This window comes from Cornus florida, unplaced genomic scaffold (assembly GCF_030987335.1).
Source record: "Cornus florida cultivar Cherokee Brave unplaced genomic scaffold, ASM3098733v1 CherokeeBrave_3.0.0_Hap2_Chr11, whole genome shotgun sequence".
In the NCBI taxonomy this organism is placed as follows: domain Eukaryota; kingdom Viridiplantae; phylum Streptophyta; class Magnoliopsida; order Cornales; family Cornaceae; genus Cornus; species Cornus florida.
The window spans coordinates 104,482,737-104,510,094 of record NW_026775581.1 but is presented as its reverse complement, the minus strand read 5'-3'; the positions used below and the strand labels follow the sequence as shown (position 1 = coordinate 104,510,094).

The 27,358-nt window shown below is 34.8% G+C and overlaps 4 protein-coding genes and 1 non-coding gene across 6 annotated transcripts; 2 read left to right on the top strand and 3 right to left on the bottom strand.

Moving 5' to 3' along the window:
• The first annotated feature begins 688 nt into the window (after window positions 1-688).
• LOC132284670 (uncharacterized) lies at window positions 689-1,277 on the top strand. Its single transcript, XM_059786794.1, has one exon. It carries the CDS (start codon window positions 759-761, stop codon window positions 1,140-1,142), a length of 384 nt encoding a protein of 127 aa, XP_059642777.1. The 5' UTR covers window positions 689-758; the 3' UTR covers window positions 1,143-1,277.
• Window positions 1,278-5,073: 3,796 nt separating this feature from the next.
• On the bottom strand, window positions 5,074-8,708 carry LOC132284304 (small ribosomal subunit protein uS3y). Its single transcript, XM_059786394.1, has 6 exons — window positions 8,580-8,708; window positions 8,257-8,404; window positions 7,193-7,364; window positions 5,839-5,893; window positions 5,623-5,754; window positions 5,074-5,474 (listed from the first exon to the last, which is right to left on the bottom strand). The coding sequence occupies exons 1-6, from the start codon at window positions 8,607-8,609 to the stop codon at window positions 5,304-5,306; spliced, it is 708 nt and encodes a 235-aa protein (XP_059642377.1). The 5' UTR covers window positions 8,610-8,708; the 3' UTR covers window positions 5,074-5,303.
• Window positions 8,709-8,783: 75 nt separating this feature from the next.
• On the bottom strand, window positions 8,784-8,855 carry TRNAD-GUC (transfer RNA aspartic acid (anticodon GUC)). Its single transcript has one exon. It is a non-coding gene; the product is annotated as a tRNA-Asp (tRNA).
• A 707-nt stretch (window positions 8,856-9,562) lies between these two features.
• On the top strand, window positions 9,563-12,388 carry LOC132282303 (NAD(P)H-quinone oxidoreductase subunit U, chloroplastic). 2 transcript variants are annotated; one of them, XM_059783923.1, is made up of 5 exons: window positions 9,563-9,930; window positions 10,021-10,082; window positions 10,216-10,305; window positions 11,185-11,331; window positions 11,559-12,388. In XM_059783923.1, exons 1-5 carry the CDS (start codon window positions 9,651-9,653, stop codon window positions 11,652-11,654), a joined length of 675 nt encoding a protein of 224 aa, XP_059639906.1. In that variant the 5' UTR covers window positions 9,563-9,650; the 3' UTR covers window positions 11,655-12,388. The 2 variants fall into 2 exon arrangements, with proteins under 2 accessions (XP_059639906.1, XP_059639907.1); XM_059783924.1 differs by having other exon boundaries at window positions 9,862-9,930; window positions 10,014-10,082.
• A 10,055-nt stretch (window positions 12,389-22,443) lies between these two features.
• On the bottom strand, window positions 22,444-23,787 carry LOC132286571 (transcription factor MYB123-like). The gene is made up of 3 exons (XM_059788922.1): window positions 23,627-23,787; window positions 23,256-23,385; window positions 22,444-23,108 (listed from the first exon to the last, which is right to left on the bottom strand). Exons 1-3 carry the CDS (start codon window positions 23,757-23,759, stop codon window positions 22,559-22,561), a joined length of 813 nt encoding a protein of 270 aa, XP_059644905.1. The 5' UTR covers window positions 23,760-23,787; the 3' UTR covers window positions 22,444-22,558.
• Between the last annotated feature and the right edge of the window lie 3,571 nt (window positions 23,788-27,358).

Genomic DNA, 27,358 nt, shown 5'->3' with positions numbered 1-27,358 from the left:
ATTCCAACAATAATCACCTTATCACGCTTTTGTTCTTAATATCGTTTCAAAGTTAAGTTAGAAAGAGTTTGGATTAAAATTTTCTCCATTGCGACCTACAATATAAGTATACATGAGTATCCCTCTCAATTATTTTTCTTTCTCACTATTTAATTGACTTTTTTTTTTTTTTTTTGACTCATTCCAAAAAGGATTTGGTTGGATTTTAAGCACCCGGTCGCTTGAATTATAACCATTGAAAGTTTTTGTTAAAAGGTTCAACCCAAGCCTATGGTTTTAGGGGCTTGGCTGATCTTTGATTCTTTACGATTTTGACCATTCATAGGATTATTTCAGGTGGCATGGAATCTATGACTCATTTATTCCAAAATTAATTTTTATTTTTTTGGATGTTTCAAAACAAATCCTCGTTTTTTTTTTTTCAAGATTTAAAAAGTTAAAACCTTGAAAGAAAACCTTCAATTGGGATTATTATTATTATTATTTTGAAGGATAAGGATTATTAGTTGTTCCTACTGCACATGTTCAGATCAATCTCAGAAGATAACCTTATCCTTGGATTCCAGGTGAAAAAATTTCCACGTCGGACACATTTGAAGTGACACGTCAGCAGCAAATCATCTCCATTTTCCACCTCTCATTACCTATCTATCCCACTTCACTTCTCAACCAACACCACAAAAACTCAGACACACAAAACACAACCTTCATATAATAGAGAGAAGAATGAAAGAAAAAGGAAAAATAAATAGAAGAAAATGGCTTCAGTGACAATAATGTCCACGCCATTAAATTTTGCAACCCAGAGGAGAATTAGGGTAAACCAGCCAAGCTCTGAGGCCTTTTTCAGTCCATTGCCAGTGAAGAAGAATAATAAGGGTGTGTTTGGGCAGTCAAAGCCCAGAAAATGCAGGCTTATTCAGGTTGATGCCTCTTTGAAGGAGAAGGCTGTGACAGGCCTAACAGCAGCTGCATTGACAGCTTCCATGGTGATTCCTCAGGTGGCCGAGGCTGCTGACTCTGGTTTGTCTCCCTCTCTCAAGAACTTCTTGCTCAGTATTGCTGCCGGCGGTGTCGTGCTCGTAGTCATTCTCGGAGTTGTTGTCGGTGTCTCCAACTTTGATCCGGTCAAGCGAACTTGAGAGAGTTGTTGATATTGACAATTCTGTGAACTTTCTTGTTCTGTCTCAACAAGTTCATTTTGTTTTTTGTTTATGTATTTGATGTTATATGCTACTCTGTCATTAACCATTTATATATTATATTGATTTGAAGAATTTGAACTCCAAATTCGGTTGTGTTGGAATTTAAGTTACAGTCAGAGTCTACGTATTTAGACTAAACAATTGAAGGAAAGCCAACATTAAAACAGAGGACTCTGTTTTCAAGCTACCTACATTTGTTAGACTAATAGACTTTGATTTCAGTAATGCTGCAATTGCAAGCATCAAATCGATTACTAGCAAATTCAGAAGATTTCAGTTTAGTTAATTTAATTTAAAGTTTTAATTAAATTTCTCCCAATATCAAATTCAATACTATCAAATACTAGCAACTCACAAGAATAAAACCCAATTGGAGAAACAAAGTTTAAAGTTCAATTATGTTGACATTCTCAAGATTTTGGTGCCATGTGATTAAAGGCAATATTATTATTACACATGAATTGCCTTTTTGCATAATACAAATTGTTGATGGGTATTTTTTTTTTTTTTCCACTTTTCTGGGTAGAAGGGAAAAACTCATTGGAATAACCTAGGAAATAATAGTGTCAACAGTGAAAAAAGAAAAAGATTAAAAGCACAGGCAAGAAACAGAAACGTACCAAAACAATATATAGGGTGTGTTTGAATGGAATTGGAGCTTTAAATTTAAAATTTATGAAATTTGAGAAAAGCAATTAAGAAAATTGAACTTGAATTTTTTAAAATTTTACCAATTTCAATTCCATACTGTGAAAAATATCCTTGGAATCAGTTTGGAAGGATTTAGATGGAAAATGAGGAAGCTCCTCAGGCAATGATTTTCTAATCCCTTCAATGGAGGACGCACGAGGATGGAATGGTTAAGAATCAGTAATTGCATCTTATCTTTTAATGTTATCCTTATCACTCACAAAATAAAACAATCAGTATTTTTTTTTTCTCTCGAAAAGACACATTCACTTTGTCCCTCCAAACCCTTGGTCAGCTTTCATGTTTTTTACTCCACTATTGTTTTTTCTTAAGCGGGACTTAAAGTTAATACAATCATCCTTTTCTTTTTTACTTCATGATTCAACCAAACACCCTCGGTGGTCGGTTTCTTGGTTTTTTCACTCCACTACTTTGTTGATTAAGAAGGAATTAACCTTTTCTTTTTACTACATGACTCAACCTAGCATGATAATTAATCAACACTGTCACCTCTTTCTTATTTTCGTTTTTTTAATCTCATAAGTAAAAGAAATCAAACATTATAACGACGGATCAACACTATTCGCAATGGCCAATGTGATGCTATTTTTCACAGATATCTTTTTCCACCTACACCAGATTTGACGTGGCACGTCAAACAAATTTTATTACACGTATGAAGTTAATTTCTTTTTCTCTTTCTTCCTTTTCGTTTCCCTTACGTTCTTCATCCATTCTTCTTATCTAACCGAAATTTAGTGATCAAATTTCTCTTTTATAATGAACCCCAAGAGATTAATTCTTGTCTGAAACTAGGTTCAAACGTTTGCATGAAACGTATACACGTATCCAAAATATTCTAGAGAGAAGACCCAAATTTCATGTAAGATTATACCCTCCAAACTAAGGAATGAATATAAAAAATCTTCTTATCCTCACTCTTTTTTAAAGATCACCTACTATTGCCTTCTTGGCATTTAAAATTTTGATTCATAAATTTTTTAAGAAAAAATCTTTCCACTCCCAAATGAAAAATATGCAAAAAAGTTTTTTTCGGTAAGTAAATATTCACAAGAGTTGCCATTACAAAACACATTAATCTTTTACTGAATAAAAATATATTTAGAGAAAAAAAAAAATGATAGAGAAGAGAAACCGAGAATTAGAGAAAACGAGGAAAGAGAAACGAAGAGGTAGTAGCATTTTAAACATTTATAGTAGAAAATAATCTGACATAACCGTGCCACATTAAATTCGGCCTCTCATTTGGTTATTTGGTTGAATTCCTCTTGTCCTTTTCCTTTTCATTTTCAATCTGTCTTTAAATTCTTTGTCAAACAGGGTCATAGTTTATAATTCAACAGTAGCTTTTGACTATTAGAAATCCTAGACATTATCAGTGCCCAACTCCCCCAAGCAGATATGCCCAACATTAATTAGTTAAGTGCTCAACTCCCAACCACAAACAAACAATGTTATTCTAACCAACCGATAATTCAAACCCAAACCTACAACATTAGTCCAAGGGCTATTATCCCCTAAGGTACATTTTAAGTGACCGCCATACATCCCACTTGAAACAACTGAACCAATTTATTTATTATTTATTATTATTAGTTTTAAAATAAAGAAGAAGAAGAAAGTCAGAAAGCGAGGAATAGCTTGCCAGTTACCAATTTTGTCCTTCAACCTCTTTGGTCCCAACAAACTATATAGCTATTATTATTATTAAATTTTTTTTATCAAATGCCACTACAATGTTCCCTAGTCTATGACAACTTGACAATTATGTCATTTGATTTGGATGTTGGGCATTACAAAATAACCTTGATTTTCTCCTTGACTCTTTAATACTGAATCCCATCCCCAAAAGGCCATGCTTCCTAGGATTTGTTGTTGTCTGTGCTGCTTTTGCCCTGGCATGGACATGGTCTTGTAGTCTAGGGTTTGGCGGTTGCGTTTGCTTTACCCAAAAAACAAAAATGATTATATGTTCCTCATAAGAGCATGATATAAGAATAATCATCAAAATAAAACTACATTTCAAGCCCAAACAAAGTCTGATAGTGGTACTTGGTAATTGAAATGGCCTCCGGAAGCCAATTTGCAGAATCCTTGGCCTTAACCTGCCACTTCTAATATTCATCAAAATAAAACTACATTTCAAGCCCAAACAAAGTCTGATAGTGGTACTTGGTAATTGAAATGGCCTCGGAAGCCAATTTGCAGAATCCTTGGCCTTAACATGCCACTTCTAATATCTTCAATATTGAAAAAACCACGTCCACATAACGTAAGAATTCTAACAAGTAGTCATCAACATGTGTGGTACAAGAAAGCAACATTTATGCAAATCTCTGTCAACTCCCATCTTTCTTGGGGGGTGAGACACAGACTTCCATTCTCAGATTAAATTATTTCCTTCACATTCATTCTAAACTTTGTAATTGGACAAGTTTAGTGGCACTAATAGTGGATCATTTCCGTCTCGGATGCCAAGCATGGTTTCTCATTCAGAGTGGCCATTCTACATTTTATCATGTACACTCACATTCACAATGGGCATGCCAAAGCCTTATTCCAAAAAAAAAAAAAAAGATTGGTATTCTCATACTTCAAGTGACAGATCCCTCCCTCAAAAACACACACACACTACATATGCCACCAAACACAATCCACTTGGGCATGCCAAAGCCTTATTGGAGAAGCATATAAAATGTGTCATTATTCTTTATTTTCATGTACGTTTTCATAAGCTGAAGCACAACATACCAATCCACAAGCTACTCAACTCGGGTTGAACGTGACAGGCACAAACCAATAACAATTTCCAGGTTAGGTTGTGCTCGGCTGCATCGAATTGGAATTGGAGAAAATTTTGGTTCAATTTTTTGACTTGTTTTTTTCCAATTCTAAAACTTCAATTCCATGCAACCGAACACGGCCTTATAGTTCTCTTTTTTCAAATAAGTGTAGAACCAACAGACTAACCAAGTCAGGGAGTTCAGAAACCAATTTAATTTTATCAGTACTTGCTGTGTAGCACATCTGTTCAACCCATCTAAAAGATTGGTCTCTTCGATGCCAGGAATTCAATAATGCTAATTATGCTATATAATCATTCAATGTCCCTAAACAATTGTCAACTATCAACAACGTAAGTCATCGAACCCAAACGAAACAAAAATAAAGGCATAATATTAAAATAAGTAAACATAGTCATGCATCCATCGAAAAAGATTGTTTAAATGAACATAAATTAACATCCGCAACTCCAGGGAAAAAATTAAAAAGAGATATCTAGTATTATTCTGATCTGGATGAAAGAACAAAAAAACAAAAGCAAAATTACTGAAATGGCAAAAACAGTACGTACTGCATGTGATGATAGTTCAATCACCACCCAACTCAGGCTAACGCAACCGGTACCTCAATAACAGGTGCCGCCACCATTTGAGGAATAGGCTCTTCATCCTTGGGAGGGTGAATAGTTACCAGATCAGGCAACGGTGTTGCAGGCCCCTGCTTGCCTTTGGGATCCCAGTCGAGCATGATTTTGACCTTGATACCAAGCACACCCTGTAACAATAGAGAACACCATCATATGATGATTAATTGAAATCCAAGAGTTAAAGATTCAAAAATATGAAATCCAACAATATATAAGTGAACCAAATGTTAAAATTCCAGGACAAGCAAAATATGAAAAAAAAAAAAAAAAGCTGACCTGTCTGAGGAGGACGTGTCTCACAGCTGAGTCAATATATTCATTGACAGGTTGACCAGAAGATATCATGTACCCATCCTTAAATTTCATGGACTTGGCACGCTGAGCACGGAGCTTTCCGCTCACAATGACCTAAATAAATAAAAAGACCAATATTAGGTTGCCCAGATTGAAGAGTGAAGATACAGAAGGAAGAGGAAGAATTTTTAAACAAACCTCGCATCCCTTAGCCCCACTCTCCATGATAAATCTCAGAACACCGTAACAAGCCCTAAAATATGATAAAAACATAAGTCCTTAAAACCTAATATATAGGTAAAAAGAAAGATATGCATATATAACTAGTTTATTCTAACATGAAATACCAATCAATAGATGAAAAATGCACGGAGACATAAACAGTAATCCTAAAAAATGCATAGGCAGACTGAATGTGGATTCTGCCTTATATTTGGTATATGAAATGAGTATCTGATAAATGACAGAATTTGTGCAGAAGGAAAGCTAATGTCGGGAGGCATTATGGGCCGACTACAAGAAACAAAGCTTCATAGACTCGACAAGTCACTTATAGAATGCTGACTACTAAGTGTTTACACCAAATGACAAAGAAATCAGAACAGAACTACATTAATATAATGCTCCATCAAAAAGGGAAAACAATAAACAGAATACAACCAGCTAAACTAAGTTGCTCTAACATAAATGATCGGTACTGAAATTGAAATTTCCCATCTAAAATACATCACAAGGAAGCAGAAAGTCTTTCCTTGAACAATGAGATCGATGGGATAGCCAACTATAGTCATCCTCAGACACGAGATTGGCATGAGCAAGTAACCAATTCGCTGTATAGATGACTGGAATGGGTAAATTTCGCAATGCCAATGAAAACATAGGTTGAAGATAGAGTAGAGATTAGCTATTGAGTTAAAAAAAAATGTATGTATGAGTCAAAACATTGTAAAACACATAAGTAACACATCAAAGAGGAGAAGCAATGAACACTTAAGTGAATTGCCATAACAAGGAAAAATAAATTGATCTAACATAGATGATCAGTATTGGAAGTACAGATATTTTCTATGTCAAAATTCATCAAAACAAAAAATAACTAATGTTCCTTGGGCTACAAGACAGATGGGATGGCAAAATACAGTCATCATGTGCAAACCTACTCAATGTACACATGACTAGAACATGTAAAAAATTTGATGCCAAGGTAACCACAGGATGATGGTAGAACCTTATGGTAGTTATGGAGCACAAGGTAATTTGAAAAGGAGAGTAACTATGAACATAATGCCCTTGCAGGAAAAAATATATAGATTTTTATGAATCAAGATGGACACAAGACACACACCACGCAGACCAACCTCCTAAAATGAAAATGCAAAATAAAATTTACAGCCTTGAGTTTATTTACATATTATTCAAACGTCTTACACACCAATGAATCTGCATAAAAGATTTTTTAAGATAAAATGTAAAATTACTACTAGAGAACAAGGCATGGTTAGTAGAGATGAGTCGTAATAGTAACTCAGAGGAGGTTTATTTAATTACATACCTACGAACAGCAAGGCCTCCAAGAAGCTTGTAACGGAGTGACTCCGCCTGAGCAATGGCACAGAGACCTCTGTTATTAACTTTCTCGGCATAAAGCTCCACACTGTTCTCTGGAAACTTAAAGCGCTTTTGAACAACTGAAGTCAGCTCCCTAATCCTCCTACCCTTCTCACCTGATAATTGAAAAGGAAATGAATAAACAAACCCTTATACACAAATATTAAAACTGGATGATCCTCCCAATATTTAAGAAACCGATTACAAACAAGGTAAAGGAGAACTGAGCTATCAATTGCCATAGCCAAGAATGCCCGGACACTCAGCAAGGACTTTAATTATTGCTCTATCTCTCTCCCTCCCTCTCTCTCTCTCTCCATGAAATAATTAAATCCATATATTAATTGATTGGAATACAAGGTTTTTTCCTTCAATAAATTATGTTTTTGTGTTTAGTAAATCAAAAGTTATGATGGCGTCCCTGGATGATGATGGGCGGTAACATATGACTTGTTTAAAATGCGTTACACAGAGATAATCCTCCTCATTATGCGATTAGGACAGGGTTAGTGTATTCTCCAACAAGGCAGAGTCAGGATCAGGTGGCTAAACTTGCACCTGCCCTGATTGCCATTCCTAGCTGAAAATACAGAATTTAAGCCATTTATTCTAAGATAATTATTTTAACAAGACTTGAAGGATAGTAAAATTTTTAAATGCCCTCATATTCTAAACAAAAAAAGAAATATAAAATAAGTATCTCTGTTCATGTATCATTTGGTGCATTTTACTATTTGTCAAATTGAGTTGAGAATAATGCTCTACTTAGCAATGGAGGCAATTGCCATGTATAATTTAGTGTACAATTAGAGATCAGCCTCTGTTATATTGTTTTCCATCATTTAAATAGCAAGAAATCCAAGATGAAGAATTGCAATTCCTTTTTTCCTCAGCAACAAACCGATGCAGAAAAATATAAATGCCTCTAGCTTATTTTTCTCTCAATTTTCAAGGATAAATAGAGCCTAAGTCCAAAAAATATAAAAATTAATGAATAAATATATATACCAAGAACGTTCTGGGTACGAGTGGCTCTGATGATGATCTCAGTGCGCATCGGAGTAACCCTAACCTCGACGCCAGAGTATCCATCCTCGGCCAGCTCTCTGGTCAGAACTTCGTTGAGCTCCGCAAAAAAGACTCCATCAGCAACAAACTGTTGAGAACAGAGGACCAAAGAGAACAAATCAGTGCAGGAGATTTACGAAAACATAATACTTTGTTTGGTTGCCGAGAAATAGTAGAGAGTGAACAGAAATTATAAGATGAAAAATAGATTTTTTTTCGTATATTTTCTGAGAAGCCAAACGGAGGGAAATAGAAGGAGTGACCTTTCGCTTTTTGCTCATCTGAGTCGCCATGTTTGCGGTTGTGGATAGGTGATTGCGAATCGCTCGCTCAACGCTTCGGCTCTCCAGTCTCGTCCGCAAAATGCAGAATGAAACCCTAATGTTTTAGATAAATGAAATTATGACATGAAAACGACGTCGTTCTTTGGAAAATGAAAGAATTATTCAGAACAAAAAGATTACGGACGCCGTTGCCGGGGATCGAACCCGGGTCACCCGCGTGACAGGCGGGAATACTTACCACTATACTACAACGACTTGTTGATGAAGGTTGTATTGTTTTATTTAATTAAATAAAAATAAAGAGTACTCACACACTATTTTTCAGGTTATGTTTGGTATGAAAAACGATTTAAACAAAATCAAAAGTATACTAGTATAATTTTAGTTCTACTATTAAAATCAAATTTTAAATAAAGACATTCATATAAATTAGTATAATACTATGGTTTTTCATGATTCCAAAAATAGAAGGAAATGGAAGAAAATGCTAATTTTTAATGAAACTTTGTTAGTACCAAAATTACCCTTATTTTAATAAAAACAAAATCTATGAAAAATGAACACGATATTAAATTTATTAAAATAATTTTCTTTTCTTTCTTTTTCTTTATTAATCAACCTTTATTTTCCTTTATTAATCAACAAGTGATTCACAATATCTTTTTTTTTTTCCTAACAAAGGGCCTCTTTGATCACTTCTTCTCCTAACTAATTTATACCTGCTTTTCTTTTTTTACTGTACAACAAGCCAACAACACAATCGATCCAACTAAATAATAAGAGTATTATCACTTTTGAAAGTTGTGAAAAAATGGATTTAAAAAAGAAAAAAAATTATACAGTTTTTATTATTATTATTATTATTTTATTTTTTATTTTAAATTATAGCCCATAGATGTTTAAATCTCCATTTGGCCTTTGCCTTTGGACTATATGATAGCATTCCTCTGGTGGAAAAGGCCATTTGCCTTATCTCCTTTAACAAAACTAAACCAATAATCAAAATGGGGGACATACACATACCAACAGAAAACGGTCACTGAGTAGCAAATGGCTGTGACTTCCACTACAGCATCTGCCTACATTTCCCGACGAATTTTTTCACCACCACCGTCGTCGCCGCTAAAAGCTTCCTCATTCTCAGATTCCATTACTTTCGCAACAAACCCACGCAGCAGCAGACTCTGTATTAGAAGCTCAAGCAGTGATGCATCGGCCGATGGTACTGCCACGGAGATGGAAACAGAGCCGGAAAGTCCGGTTGAAGTTTCACAAGGGCCACCGTCCCTAATCTCTGCTCTTAATGTTGAAAAAGCTCTTCGCGGCATTGGTAATGTTTAAAGATGACTTTGTTGAATCGCATTGGGTTTGGATCCGATGTTAGAGCATTTAAGTGATGGTGTTTTTGTTTAGAATGCAGCAATTACAGATGCAGATCACTACGGCAGACTTGGAATTCAAAAAGGATGCTCATATGATCAGGTCATAAGAATCAAAAGTTGTGTTTTACCTTTTTGGGTTATGCTTAATTACTCCAATTTCTGCAATATATCATACATATACACACATATATGTGTGCTTCATTTGGGTTGGTATTTTTGTTAATGATGATCAGGTTACAGTTGCTTATAAGAAGAAGGTAGATGAATTGACGAATCAGGGATTAGAGGAAGAGGAACTCAGCAAGAAGCTTGAGCTTTTGAAGGTTAGTTGCAATTTGCATTCCTCATTACTAAATGCCAATTGACCCCATTACAAAATGTCACATATGTAGTTTGGTTCGTTTATCTTATTAGTACTTGATGATGCTTAGCTACTCATTTTTGAGTAGTTTCACCTACTCATTCCCTACGTGTTCCAATAATAAAATAACAAGTCAGTTTCAATATAATAAAAAAGCTTTGTACGTTTATTCAATGGTTAATTCGAGAAAACAGAGAATCGCGTGGGTTATTTTGTTATTAAAGCGGATGTGTTATTTTGTTATTGAAACACATAAGGGGTGAGTAGGATGAAGCTACTCACCGGTAACTAGCTAAATATTTAATAATAAAATAATTCACACATTTCTCTATTTTTTCAGATCAATCATTAAATAAACGTATATTGTGTTTTTAAGTATGAATTATTTTATTATAAAATATGATGTTTTATTTTATTATTGAATCAAATAAGGATGAGTAGCTTCACCCTACTCACCAATGAGTAGTTAAGCATCATTCATTATAACTATGACGAGGTGAGTAACTAAGCATCATTCATTATAACTATGTCTCGTCATTCCTTGTGTAACTATCCATTATATTATTCTAACATACACAACTAAATTTAAACAAAAGTGAAAACACAACATGTTCATTAACTTTAGACAATGGCTTGGAGATGAACCAGCTTGGAGAGGATGAAAAAACACAATAATAATAATAATACAAAAATAAATAAAATGTTTTACAAGCTTTAGTGATAGAAGATGGAAGAGACATATTTTTTTTTTTTTTTTTTTTTTTTTTTAAAGTTAAAGATGATTGTTGTCTTGTTTCCAAAGTTTGAACAGTTGTGTTGTGTTATGTTTGGTGATCCCCAGGAATCACACTCAATATTGTCCTCAGTAGAAGAAAGAAGACTGTATGATTGGAGCGTGGCTAGGAGTGGGAAGCCAGACCGCTACTTATGGCCTTTCGAGGTAGACATTACACAAACCCCCCCAACTGGCGATATTCCTCCCCAACAGGTAAATGGTATATATATATATGCATATAAATTATACTCGTATAATAATGCACTTTCTCATTCTCCTTTTCTAACTCGTCTGCTATTGACACCATTTCTCGATCAAAAAGTTTCAAATCACTTGCAAAGTAAAAAAAATGGAAACAACAAGAAACCAATGTTGGCTTCTTCTTTACCAAAGTGGTAATTGATAGTAACAGAAGGAAATTAACTGAATGGGAATGGCAGGAACCGGAGGACGTTGGGCCCACAAGATTGGTGGGATACTTCATACTGGCCTGGTTGATACTAGGCTTCACATTATCAATTGCCCTCAATCGATGATACCACATTGAATCTTTTGTACCTTAAAACCTTTTGTTCACAAAGTGTTGCCATCACATTCACATGTGAAATTGTGTTCATTACTTTTGTTGAAGTTGAAATCAACATTTTGCTCCCATTATTTCCTACAAGTAGGGTTGAATTTAATAGAATAAAATAGAGACACTATATATGGCCTCCATTAACCGCGTACACAAATATATATATGTGGGGCGCGCATATATACAAAGAGAAAATTATGAAATCTGCCATGCATGATCAATTAATTATAATGGAAATAGAGGGATGCTAGCGACCGCCGCTTGCAGTGGCCTGAGGTGTCAGCAGCCAATACTTTTTACTACTTTTTATTTTTTGTTTGTTGTGCCTCACGCATTTTAATTTATTTTTTTAATTACTTTTTCTGTTTTTTTGTCGGTGGTTCTACTATCTCCCCTACTCTCTCTCTCTCTCTACGTCTAACTCGCTGGAGGCGAAGAAGACGAGTGATTCAGCTTCTGTTGGGGGAAGCCGCCGTTACAAAGAGGAGAGGAACGGAGGCCGGACCAGTGCTGGGTTGTTGAATGGCCGGACCGTTACGAAGAGGAGATGATAGGATCGAGGAAGCCGCCTCCAATCTTCAAGGATGATTCGCTTCAGATGGACGTCGGAGACTTCTCTCGCTTGGCCGAGTCCAACCGCTCCCGCAATCTGATGATTCGCTTCAGATGGTGTCTGTATATATATATTTTTTTTTCCGGTTCAGATGGTGTCTGTAATTTGGGGAAAGAGAGGGGCAAGAGAGATGACGTGGAGGGGGGTTCAAGGTTTGATTTAATGAGGAAGGTTGCTGTTGGTGAGGTGATGAATTTGGGTGGTAGCACGGCTGGGCATAGATGTGTGGAGAGAGAGAGAGTGTTTTTGGGTCTGCAAATAGGAAGAGGGGAAGATGAACCCATATTTCTCTCTCTAACATAACCTTTCTCTCCACGAACCCATTTTCATTCCTCTCCCGCACCTTCATCACCACCCCCTTGCAGCAACCACCCCCACCATTTCTTACAAATCTTAAGTTTTAGGGAGAGAAAATATGGTAATTAAACTTTAGAGAGAGAAAACATTGTGGTTTTGGAGAGAGAATCAGTGGGTTCGTTGGTACTGGGTGTGTGGGTGATGATGTAGGAGGTGAAGAAATAGGAGACAGAAAAATAGATAACCTATCTGAAGATGTGATTTTTAATTTGTCCTCCATGTTTGCTCTGTACAAGTCTCATCCTCACATAGAATCTGCTATTTTTTCTGTACAAGTTCTTCACCTCGGGCGAGTTAGACGTAGAGAGAGAGAGAGAGAGGAGAATCGACAAAGAAACAGAAAAAGTAATAAAAAAATAAATTAAAATGCGTGAGGCACAACAAACAAAAAATAAAAAGTAATAAAAGTCAGCAGCCTATGCCTCCAATATGCTGCTGACTCTTCACGCGACTGCAAGGGACGTTCGCTAGCAGGGTGACGATCGCTAGCATCCCACATGAAAATATTCCTAAGTTGTCAACTAATTCCACATCAAATTGTACACATACATCTGCATATCAGAGGAATTTGTTTTTAATGGAGGATTTTTCTTTCTTAAATAGCTCCGGTCTTGAGATTATAAACTGATATAAAAAACTGAGGGTCTATTTGATTCTCTCAAAAACAAAGTTTCTCTTTTCAAATAATTGAAAATCAGAATATTATACAAAATTGTGTTTGGTTATTTTTTTGAAAACGATTTTTTAAAATATCAGTTATATTTCATTAGATTGTATAAAAAATAATAATAATCTTGAGAATTATTTTCAAAATTACAAACCAAATAGACCCTAAACAATTCCATAATTCTTATAATAAAAAAATATGTCCCTCTTAAGTTTGCCCATGGTGTGTGAACACATGCAAAACAGCAAATCCCATAATTTGTTGTATTAATATTGATCTTCTTGTGTTTTATTTTTATTATTTCTCTGTTTTTCTGTACAAACATATATACTTATTGTTGAGGGTGACATCTGCACGGTCCGATATGACACCGTTTACCTACAAGGAAAAGAGGAAAAAATTGATGAACTTTGACAGCACCGGTGTTGTGCTTACCAAGAACTCTCCGACGATCAAGTTAGTCATCAGAGGTCTAAAAAGGAAGGCAGGGATTTAATTATAATTTTTTCGTCGTACCTTATTTCTGAATCGTCGTCCTATTTATCGTCGTTTCCTTTATTCTTGATAAGGGAACTTCATCAACCTTATCCCATGGAAATCTTATTCTTGATAAGATTTGTCATCATTTTTATCCATGGATATACAAATCTTATCCTTGTCATCATTTTTATCCATGGAAATCGTTACCTCCAATAATAAAAGAGGTCTGGCGGCTGGTCAAAGTAGGTTAGGCTTATTTTTCCCTATGAGTTGCCTCCCATTCCCAAGCTTGCTCGTCTAGCTTTGGGAATGTAATAATAATAATAATATATATATATTTTTAACCCTGGAACAGTACCTGCGGGTACTATTCCTGAGGGTGCTATTCACGTGAATAGTACTGGAATTTTTTTTTTTTGCCCTAGAATAGTACCCGCGTGTAGTATTCACTTGAACAGTACATTTTTTTTTTTTTTTTTTTTTTTCCTATTGCCCTGGAACAGTACCCGCGGGTACTATTCCCATGAACAGTACAATTTTTTTTTTTTTTTGCCTCCGGCACTATTCCCGGGAACAATGCTGCGAGTACCCTTCCCTTGGGTATTCTGCCCATGGGTACTATTTTTGGTACTCTTGGGTAGTCTGCTACTGGGTACTATTTTTGGTAGCTCTGGGTACTATTTTTGGTACCCCTGGGTACTCTGCCCTGGGGTACTATTTTTAATACCCCTGAATAATCTTCTCCTAAATTGTACGAGTTTCACTCTGGTCATCACTACTTTAATAAGGGAATTAAACTTTACGAGTTTTACTCGTCCCTTTAATAAGGGATTTTTATTTATTATCGCTTATAGTACGGGGATATAGATTACGGGATTTATTCAGCCTAGTCCTGGTAATACAGGACACTCATTTACTATCCCTTATAGTACGGAGATATGGATTACGGGATTCATTCAGCCCGAATCCTTTTAATACAGGACTTTATTTACTATCCCTTATAGTATGGGGTATTGATTACGGGATTCATTCAGCCCGGGTCCTGGTAATACATGACACTCATTTACTATCCCTTATAGTACAGGGATATGGATTACGGGACTCATTCAGCCCGGATCCTTTTAATACAGGACTTTAGGTACTATCCATTGTAATACGGGAAGTAGTCATCTCGTCCCTTTAGTAAATGAAGAAAGCTTTAATTATCTCACCCTTATGTATATAAGGAGTAGTCGGCTTCTTGTCCCTTTAATAAGGGAAGAATGTATAGTTGGCCCTTTAAGGACATAAATAGATTATTATGGGCTTAATATTACCATATAAGTAGTAGGGAACTGAAAATATAATATTTTATTGCGTAGAAATTGAGGGTCATCCACCTAATTGATGATGGTGACTTTATTGGAAAATAAAATAACATGTGAAATGATGAACTGAGATGGCCCCAGTCTTTATTTTGAATGACTTGATGATAAGGCTAATTCTAGCTATGAGGCAATTGTTAATCGGTATACTTATCTGAGTCTTCCTCACTATATGTCCTATCGCTTTGGTTGGAGAATGATCCTTTATAACTGGTATCCTTCTCATCCCTGGTGAGAGGGGTTGACCTCTTCTTGTCTTATCCTTCCTTTCTCTTCCGTGCATTCATAGCGTCTTCAGCGTTCACGTGTTTCTGTGCTCTGACCAACAATTCTGCCATGCTGGTGAGAGGTTCTTTGGATAGGGCAAACAAGAATCTGGAGGTTTGGAGTCCTCTTATGAAAGCGGTCAAGGCCACCTTGTCGTCCACCTCTTCTGCCTGCAACATATCTGTGTTGAATCGGGTGATGTATTCCTAGATCGACTCGCCCTCCTGTTGCTTCATGGTAAGCAGGTAGGTGGCTAGCCTCCTATGCCTCTGACCTGCAATGAAGTGGCTCACAAATTGCTTACTCAGTTCTTCGAAGGTGTTGATGGTTCCTAGCTTCAGCTTGTTGAATCAAACTCTTGCTGATCCCTTAAGTGTAGTGGGAAAAGCTCGGCACATAATTTCATCTGGTACGGCGTATAAATGCATAAGAGCTTGAAAGATTTCCAGGTGATCGAGGGGATCTTTGGTCCCATTGAAGCTTTCGAATGAGGGCATCTTGAACTTGCTAGGCAGTGGACATTTCATAACGGCAGGGCTGAACGGCAAGTGGGTCCTTTATACCAGGTCATTTACGGCTGCAGGACCTTTCCCTTTCATAGCCTGCATTACACCCTCCATTTTCCCCTTGAGATCCTTGACCTGCAGGTCGAAATAGGTAACTTTCTTTGTCTTTTCTTTAAGACAGAAAGCTGTGCTTTCCTGAGGTCGGGAATTCCGTGGGAGAAATGGGTGTACCACCTCTCTATGTCGGTTTCCCACCTGACTTTGTTCCACTTCGGTCTCATTTTGGAAGGGATGATTATCCTGCTTTACAAGATTCCCATTCCCTCCGTTTGGATTGGATTTTAGAGATCTTGTCGTGGCAAGTTTTGTTGAACCAATGGAATAAGATGTTGTAGGAGCGTTGCATTTTGCTGGATCAACTGGTCCATTCTCTGACTCAGAGTTTGGACCTGCAGTTCCAACGCTGCAAGCCGTGTCTGATTGTTTGGGACGTCTAGGTTTTCACCCGACTCTACCCTTTGACCAGATCCCTGCGACGGTGTTCCTTTGGTAACCATACCGGACCGCAAACATATATACCCAACCGAGTAATTAATTGATTCAAGGGAATCGTCGTTCCCACAGACGGCGCCAACTGCTGAGGGTGAAATCGGCACGGTCTGATACGACACCGTTTACTTGCAAGGGAAAGAGGAGAAAATCGTTGAACCTTGACAGCACCAGTGTGGTGCCTGTCAAGAGCTCTCCGATAATTAAGTTAGTCACCAGAGGTCTAAAAAGGAAGGCAGGGATTTAATCATAGTTTTTTCGTCGTACCTTATTCCCGAGTCGTCGTCCTATTTATCGTCATTTCCTTTATTCTTGATAAGGGAACTTCATCAACCTTATCCCATGGAACTTATCCCATGCAAATCTTATCCATAAGATTTGTTATCATTTTTATCCATAGAAATACAAATCTTATCACTGATAAGATTTGTCATCATTTTTATCCATGGAAATCGTTACCTCCAATAATCAAATATTATCATTGATCACCGAAGAGGTCTGGCGGCTGGTCAAAGTGGGTTAGGTTTATTTTTCCCTATCACTTATAAATACATACATACATACATATCTATATTATATATATATATTGTACATTTGCATAAGATTGGAGGTTCAAATGCAATTTAATTAAACATAAACATGGATTAATGGGATGAGGAGTGGTTAATTCCCAACACCAAAAACATAAACTTGAGTAACCTGCATGATTAGGAGTGGTGAAGGCAGCAACTCCTGGGCAGAATTTCAATTCTCCAGCCAGCTGCATTCTTAATTAACAATGCTCAAAACCAAAACCACCACATGTCCATTTCTGTTACCCTATATGATCCCTCATCCAATCTGTATCTTCATTATATTTTTAGAAATCATAAAATTATATAGCATATTTTTAACATTAGTGTTCGGTTTTCCTCTTTACAATGGTTTTAAAATAATAATAATAAGGGTTGTAAACATTTCTATGATATGCAAATAGGGTATATAACTCCTTTATGAGTTCTTAGAAGTTCATAATCTTTATTTTTTTGTACAAACAAAGGTCTGTTTGTTAGTAAAGCAATTAACAGACTAAAATGCCCTTATGTATTTGAAAAAAAAGAAGGAAAATGACCAAAGTACCCTAACCAAAAGAGAGAGAAAGGTATAAGGGCATTTTGGGGAGACTAAAAGGCAGTTTAGGGAATTTGTTACTTAAAATAGGTATGTGTAACACACGTGATCACTTAAATGTGATTTTCAAACATATTATACGAATTAAGTAATTATTTGTCCATTTTTTAAAAACTTTACAGACTTATATGCCCAAAATAAAAATTAGAAGTGTTATTTGCCCAAATTTTAAATATTAAGGGTGTTTTTCTTACTTTACCCTAATAATAATAAATGACAAGCTTGGCGTAATGGGTTCCAAACTAAAAATAAATATAAATTAATTATTTTATTTTATTTTATTTTATTTTTGATACGTATAGAATAAGTATAAACTATTTTCAATCTGAATGTGACAAATCACCGAAGTTTTGTTTCTTGCGATTTCTGATATCCTTACTCAAATGTGATTGCTTGTGTTTTAAAATATTTATATACAGGCATACAGCATATATTCAGATTATAGTATTGTATTGCTATTTGACTGAAATGACATGTACAGTACAATTAAATCTGGTTAATTTACCTAGAGGAATGAAGTTTGTACCATGTAAACCCCCGAGTCTTAGTGGTTCTAATATCATGTCAAGAAAGAATTGTTTGAACCAAATTGTTTAATTGAAAATGTAAGTAACATCTAGAAGAACTTCACCATATAGGCAAGGCATACATATTTTATTTAACGTTTACGTACTGTTTCTCCAAGTAAAATGTAATATAATTTCTAAGCACTTCAACATCATGAAGAATTTATTTTACATGTCAAGACAAGTGCAGTTTTATACTTTTATGCTCTTCCTCCAATGGGGGATACAAAGGAGTGTGTGTGTTTTCTATGTGTAAGAGTAAGTGAACATGTCTTTGTCATATCTGCCCTTCCATTATCTTTGTATCTATACTGATTAGCTGGAACGTTAGGTTGTTTGTATCTTGGTCAAGAATGATAATTAATTCATTTTGATTATTTGTTTGCAAGAGTGTCACACGTAATCTAGAAAGTACTTTGCCTAATTTTGATTATTGATCGGAGGCGAAACACTAACACACCTTGTTTACTTTAATATTTAATAATCTAGTATAATAAGGATCATTTGTCTCACATCAAATTCAGATAGAAAAATGATTGGATATAAATAAATGGGTATATAACACTATCCAATAATTTGAACTTTTGGGTAAATGGACAAGCATTCACCCATTACAGTTGGTATCAAAATCAGATCCAATCCTTGATCAAATGTCACGCCAAGCGCCGGCCCAGAAAGCGTCCGGATGAACACCCTGGGTAGGCAGGGTTGTTTGAGCTGCAATTAGGGCGTTGCGAGTTTGGGTAAGAGAGAATTAACAAGGATTATTTATCCCACATCGGATCTGAATGAAAAAGTGATTAAGTATAAATAGATCGATATGCAGCACCACCCAACATGTTGAAATTTTAAATAAATAGACAAATGCTCACCCATTACATGATAAATTTATAAGTTTTTTTTTTTTTTTTTTGTTCCGTCAACTTTAAGATTTCTTAGTTAATTTTTTGAGAGTTGTTATTTAATATTGCGATTGTCGCATTTTAACTGTTGAATAGTATTGGTAGAAAAACTGGACCCAAACTTAGATGTAATAGACACTCTCTAAGTAACTGTCACCAGCATTAATCAATTTGATTACCAAGTCGTCTAAGGCTAAAACTAACACATGCAATTCAATAATGGAGATGTTGTTTAGTTTACAAACCCAAATTGATCGACTTGCTATTTGCCAGTCATTTCTCACGACATATTTTATCAAGCATTTATTATGAAATAGTGGAGCATATTGCTAATAGTACGACAAAGGAGTGTGTGTGTTTTCTGTGTGTAAGAGTAAGTGAACATGTCTTTGTCATATCTGCCCTTCCATTTCCTTTGTATCTATACTGATTAGCTGGAACGTTAGGTTGTTTGTATCTTGGTCAAGAATGATAATTAATTCATTTTGATTACTTGTTTGCAAGAGTGTCACACGTAATCTAGAACGTACTTCGCCTAATTTTGATTATTGTTCGGACGCGATACACTAACACACCCTATTTACTTTAATATTTAATAATTTAGTATAATAAGAGTTATTTGTTTCACATTAAATTCAAATGAAAAGTGATCGAGTATAAACGAATGGATATGTAATACTATCTAATAATTTAAACTTTTGGATAAATAGACAAGCACTCACCCGTTATAGTTGGTATCAGAATCAGACCTAATCCTTGATCCGATGTCATGCCAAGCGCGGACCCAGAAGGCGTTTGGGTGAACACCCCAGGCAAGCAGGATGCCTGAGCTGCAATGAGGGCGTTGCGAGTTTGGATAGGGGAGAATTAACGAGGGTCATTTGTCCCTCATAGGATCCGAATCGAAAAGTGATTAGGTATAAATAGATTGGTATTCAGTATTACCCAATATGTTAAAATTTTAAATAAATAGACAAACGCCCACTTATTACATTATAAATTTATAAGTTGAATTTTTTTTTTTTTTTAGTCAATTTTAAGATTTCTTAGTTAATTTTTTGAGAGTAGTTATTTAATATTGCGATTGTCGCATTTTAACTGTTAAATAGTACTGGTAGAAAAACTGGACCCAAACTTAGATGTAATAGACACTCTATAAGTAACTGTCACTGGCATTAATCAATTTGATTACTAAATCGTCTAAGGCTAAAACTAACACATGCAATTCAATAATGGAGATGTCGTTTAGTTTACAAACCCAAATTGATCGACTTGCTATTTGCCAGTCATATCTCACGACATATTTAATCAAGCATTTATTAAGAAATAGTGGAGCATATTGCTAATAGTACGATAATTTGTAATCCATTTGCTGTCCAACTGTTTTACATTATATTCTACCATATTCTTCTGTAAGAGTATTGAATTTCATTCATTTTCAATTAATTTTTGTAGATGTATATAATTCTGCCTATTGTTTCTCCAAAGAAATCATCTTTAGATACTAACAATAAAATTAAAAAATATATAAATGTTTTTAAATACTCCATAATCGTTTCTTATAGTTCTTTGAAAATTGGTTTTAAAAAAAAAATCTCATAAATATAAATTTAGAAAACTGAATCAACTTTGTTTGACAATGAGAATGGTAATCAATCTCTTTATTAGACATGAAATTTTTTGAGAATGGCAGTCATATTGTCAAATATTGTTGGAACTATAACTTATAATAATTTTTTTTTTTTCCCCTCTTAGAATACATATATCGACCCCACAACACACGCACCATTTAAGTCAGGAGTGCAGTTTAAAAGCGAGACGTCAAAAACTTACCTCTTGAATCTCTGCCAACGCTACCGCTATGCCCTTGGGTAACTTATAATAATGTTATGCCTAATAATTTTAAATTGAAACATATTACATTTAAATAACAATCCTATATACACTCCCAAAAAATTGTGTATTTTCAAAATTAACAAAAAATGATTTTATTTTTCCAACATATATATATATCACATCTTTTAGGTATGTAGTACATATATATATTTATATGAATTATTTGAAAACAAATCTTGTCACTATATATATCAAATCTCAACAAGATCGTCATGCCACAAATCTTGAAAAATCTACGTGGTCCCATGTTAATGTGGCTCAAAGTTGATATGTCCATTCTATAGAATATTGTTCAATATTAATTCGACTTCTCTTTGTCATTCAAGCTAGCTAGGCACGGCAAATACCATAGAATATGCCTCTTTTTCTCTCTATATATACATATAAGGTGGGAAAGGATTGCTAAGATTCCGTGTAGATAAAGTAAGCAAAATGTGTTTATGTTTCTTGATTTGAAGTTTGAACTTATATATGTATATGACCTTCCAATACAGTATAATATATATATGTGTGTGTGTGTGTGTATTGTCGCGGGTCAAAAGTCTAGCAACCTGTAGGTGTAAGGGCCAAACAAGGTCAAATTATCTAATTTTGTGGTTATGTTTGGTTGTCTCCTTCCTCCCCGATATGTTTAGGTCAGTAGGTGTCTGTTGCTTTTAATGAAGCAGTACTGCAAGTTAAAGTACTACAAAGAAGGAGAAACATAAAAAAATAAAAAAAAAATATGACTTGAGTGCTAGCTGCTTTGCAATTGCATGCATCAGAATTAAATTATTTATATATTTGTGTTGTATGAGTTATTATTTGTATAATGACAGATATTTGAATTCAAAACATATGAATTTGAATCTCACAACAATCAATTTGAAGTTTAAACAAAATATAGCAGATCGAAGTGTCTCTTTGATTTAGTTTTTTAAGAACAGTTCTCAAAATCTCATTAGACTGTTTCAGAAATTGTCAAAAAATCAAACATTTGTAATTTTATTTTTATTTTCAAATCTCAAAAAACAGAAAATTGTTATAAGAAAACTGAACCAAAAAACACCAATACGTCTCTAATCTTCTCTCTCAACTGACGTGCAGCTAGAAAAAGTCATGATGCATGTATATTGGATTTTAGCTGGGGCACGCAATTCTCAAAATTGAAATGCCAACCACCAAGTAAAAGACATTCTTTAAAATAATAGCAATGACATGTTGACTTATGATTATGATTATCATTGATACTGCATAAGTCACTAATTATATATTTAACTATATATCACAATAACCATAAACAAATAAACCAAAGTTAATTACCTTCAAATCTAAAAGTTGCTTTTAACATTACAATAGTGATTCATGAAAAGTGATGGCATGTTTGTATTATTATATGTAAATTAATATACACTTTAAGGCCATGACTCCAACAGCAAGGCTTCAAAGATTTAACTACACAAAGTCAGGTAGTACCTTCATATATATACACATTTATAAATACTTTAATTTGTAAATATATGCTCAAAGAGCTAGTGATGTCCTTCTCATGGCCAACCCTCACAATCAAGCAAGGATGACAAGAACCCTAGATCTACAGTAACATTGTTGTCGAGACAATCATCCGTGACCCATTCCTTGAATATTGGTTCATCAAAAGGCAACGAATAGTTCCAATCCATGGCCAAACCATTAGTAGCACTGCTTGCTCGAAGCTCATCTAAGCCGGTATCCAAGAAATTATTCGAGTTGCATGAATGGGGAAAGTGCAGGCCTTCGGTTCCATAATCGTTGTTTAAACTGTTTGCAGTGTGGCTAATTTGATGACCGTGAAGCTCTGATGAATTTATGGCAGCTGAGTTTATGGAGTAGTTGTCATTTGGACTTGGGATTGCTGGGATAAGGACTTTGGTGCACCTTGTGGCCTTGGTTCGGATTGCTTGTGCTTGAGTGGCGGTTGGTGACTTGATCATGGTACACTGTTTGGATGGTTGCGAAGATGTTTGAGCTCCAACTTTTTTTCCTAGAGTTGTGTTCCAGTAGTTTTTGATTTCATTGTCTGTTCGGCCCGGAAGCCTTCCAGCTATTAAAGACCATCTGTATAACATAAAAATGAATAAATACGTAAAAGTCTACGTAAAATATGCACACACTCACAATATTGTCCCCTAAACGTACTCGAATGCTAATGATGATCGAGACATTCGTGAAAGGTCGTGTTTTCAAGTTGTGAAGGGTACCAACCTGTTACCAAGAAGCTTGTGGAGTCTGATAATGAGCTCCTCTTCATCATGAGATATGTTTCCTCTCTTGATGTCTGGTCTAAGATAATTCAACCATCTAAGTCTACAACTCTTACCACATCGCTTCAGACCTGTAAAATTATATATTTCAAAGCTCATATATTTCATCAATCCATGTCTTATCAACATACGTCAAGAGAACACTTAATTAAAATGCCTCCTTCTATTATGGGTTTTTCAGTAAACAGACAAAAAGACACAGTAGAACTGCTAAAGAGAATGGGAAATAATCAAAACATATATATATATATATATATATATATGTTGGTCAAAGTATATATATATATATATATAATGCTAAGATTGATGTACCAGCTCTCTTGGGGAGGTTTCTCCAATTTCCCTCTCCATGGGCTTTGATGTAAGCTGTAAGTATTTTATCTTCTATGGCAGTCCAGGCTCCTCTGTTGAGGCCTTCCTTGGAGCAACATGGACTCCTCCCCATCTCTCTCTCTCTCTCTCTCTCTCTCTCTCTCTCTGTGTGTGTGTGTGTGTGTGTGTGTGAGATATTGAAATGGTGTCAATGACCCTTTATAGCAACACAATCAAGAATTAATGGAGGTGAAATAGAAATTCAAATGAACTAAAACTCTGGATTTTTTTAGTTAGGCCGGCAATGATTAATAAAGAAAATAAAGTCAAACAAAACATCTATTATTTCAAAAAATGTAGATGGACTTGTATTTTATGCTTTGAAAAAGTAACACCATTGATGTAGCTTTCATATGATCTAATAATGTAGTACAACTGGGGAATTACACTGTTAAGTAATTTAAAAGTGGTCAGTATATATTTTAAACCCTGATGTAATGTACCATTACATATGCGTGATTATAGGTGACATTGACAATCTAGCTAGCTTATTAGTAATTTTAACTTATAATTCGTGCGACTAAAATGTGTTTCTCATCGGGAATATGTTTGCTCCCGGTAATTATGGCTTTTTGGAAGATACCGATGACCTCATCTTTGATGCACGACTAGTCTAGTACATTTGAGATGAGAAATTAATCGCGGTGCACTCAATAATAATAATAGAGCTTTAATACAGTGCAAAGGCTGTTTTATTGTAATTTGGAGGTTACGAGTTCAAAATAAAAATATATTTGCATAAAAAAACCGCATATATATGATATTTCTTAAACAGTAATGAAAGTCTCCTGCATTCCACTATGTCAAACCACTCGGATTGGTTGAGCATCTTCACATGAAATTGTAATTCATTTTGTTTAGTACTTGCCGTGTGCGTGTATTTTTATCGGATACTCACTTGAGATTCAAAATTTTCAAGTAGAAAATTCAACTTCTACGAATCAATGACCAGAAGGGTTTAAATTATAATTAAATCTTTGGTCACTCTCTAAGCACATAGTCCGAACTTTTAGCAACAAAGTAAATATTATAATTATGGTCTATGAGATATACCTAATCTTTATTTTATTGGTAAATTGTCCAATCACTAGATCATAAAAGTTCATACTGTACTTCTGGGAATACTTGGAAGATAATTTTATTTTATCATGGATTCCCATTATAGTACTATTCATATTCTGTTATTATAATGACCTGTCTCTCTCTCTCTCCACACACACACACACACACACACACGTAGTTCTAAATCAAAATATTTTGCTTCCCTATATGCGTATCACAGTATCATAATAATGGCATTATTGCTCTCCAAGTTGATCTATGCCGTTGCTCTTCAAGCTATTTATTTAAAAATAAAAGAAGAATTATGTTGAATGAGTCCAATATATAACTTACAGCATGGTTAAGACTAGATTCAGATTCACTTTTTAATTTGGTGTCACGATAAGATAGTTTATGTTTGTGTGCGAAGGCGTATCACAAATTCAGGTGAAAATAGTAATGGTGTATATATGAATTGAATGTTAGCATCATTTAATAACTTAAACTTTTGTTTTTAGGGACATAACGGTGTAGACAGAGATTCGGAAGATAAGTCTTTGACGTTTTACTTTTAAACCATTCCTAACTTGAATGGTGCATATATTGTGGGGTGCTTTAAGAAAAAAATAATAATAATAATAAAATAACTTAACACGTTGCAGTCATGAGTTGTGATTAAAAATAAAAAATAAAATTGAAAGGGTTCTACTTCACTAAAAAAAAAAAAAAAAAAAAAAGAAAAAAAAGAAAGAAGAGTAATGCTATGATAGATTTTTGTAGTTATACCAATACTGACCTATTTTTATATCAAATCCGTTATGTATTGTGTTGTGCGTGCATATTTTTTAAGAATTTTAAATAAAAACGGAACCAATTTTCTTTAGTATACTCTGTACCATTCTCTAACCTGAAAAACTTCATTTTGACGGAGGAATCACCATATTAAGAAAATCTTTAAAAACAGAGTAACCGTGTTATGAAATATTTTTTTATTTTTATTTGAGCAAGTATATCGACCATATATAAATAAGACAAAGTATATATATTCATCATATTATGAATAGGAGTAAGACCCATAAATAAGAATGAATGAGTACAAAAAGACTCGGAAGACAGACTTTTGATTCCCAAAAGACCTAGTAGACTCCGGACAAAGACAAAACGAGGGCAACTATTAGCTGGTGGGATTGCCCTCTTTTTATATACTAAAGAATTCAAATATGATTTTCTTTGTCAACTTTCAAGTCCTTTTCAGTCTTTTCTTAAAGGGGACTGTGTGTGTGTGTGTATATATAACTGAATGGACTGTATAATTTTTTAATTTGGAAATGGCCACAAAGGCAGGCAATCTAAACATTAGTGATTGGTGTTATGAGCAGGGATGGCAATAGGGCAGGGTGGGAGTAGGGGCGGGATCTCCTTTTTCATCTTTATCCTCGGCCAATTTTTTATTCCTATTCTTGCTCCCGTACTTGTTTAATTTTCAACTCCCTCCCCCATTCCCGTCCCCGCCCCGCCCCGCCCCGTCCCGCCTCAGTCCCCGCCCAGCATAACATTTTTTAAATTCCAATTCACCTTCAACAAAATCAACACAACCATAATATTTTTCAACCTAATAATTTAATAAAGATTCAACACAACTATAACAATTTAAAACATGATCAGATGTTTGATGCACAACAACTATGTTTTTTTTTTTATACTGCGAGGGAATAGTTCTAGGGTTTAACTTTCAGAAGTAAATATATTATATATATAGTTATATAGTTTAGTAATATTTTATAACTTGTAAAGGCAATTTTGTAAAAATGCACTATAAACAGGGCGGGGCAGGATTATCCTCCCTCCGCCCCCTGTCAGGGTTTCAAATACAATCTCCATCCCTTCCCCATTTACATAAAATGGGTCCCCAAATCCTCCATAAACAGGGCGGGGTGGGGCGGGGACTCACCGGGTATAGGGATTTTGTCATCCCTAATTATGAGACAAAATTTTAGAATGCATGCCTATTTTTTTTTTTTTTTTTTTTTAATCCGTGAGATGAGATTCTCCACCTAATATATTACTATATTCAATAGTAATTCATATATTGTAATCCTTTTCCTGTATTTATACCTATTATTATTAGCTTATCTATCTTCATCTTAAATTTATTTTTAAGAGCATTGTAGATTTTGGAGTTCAATTTATTCTTTTTCTTTAAAAGAATAACTTTTATTGGATTTGAATTTTAGTCCATCCTTTGTAATTAGAAAGATATTCTATTTAAATTTAATTTCTTTCTCACTATTTACAACATGCTAGTTCATTAAAAACTTCACTTTCTTTTTTTTTTTCGAAAAAGTTGAAGCAAACACTCGCCCCACTACATTATTTTTGCCCCCAACTCGTACCAAAACACTCAACCAGTAATATTAAGTCAACCAATCTCTAATTTGAATATATTTTTATGGGGTTCGATGCTCTCACACCTCATCAGGTTTGATTTTATTGCTCTTATATTAAACTTCAGTCAAAATTGCCCTGACACCCTTTTTCATAGTATAAGAAAGTAATTTTACTATTATACCCTTAACTTTATTTTACTCTTAAATTTTGTCAATATTACCCCTAGACTCTTGAGCGCTCTCT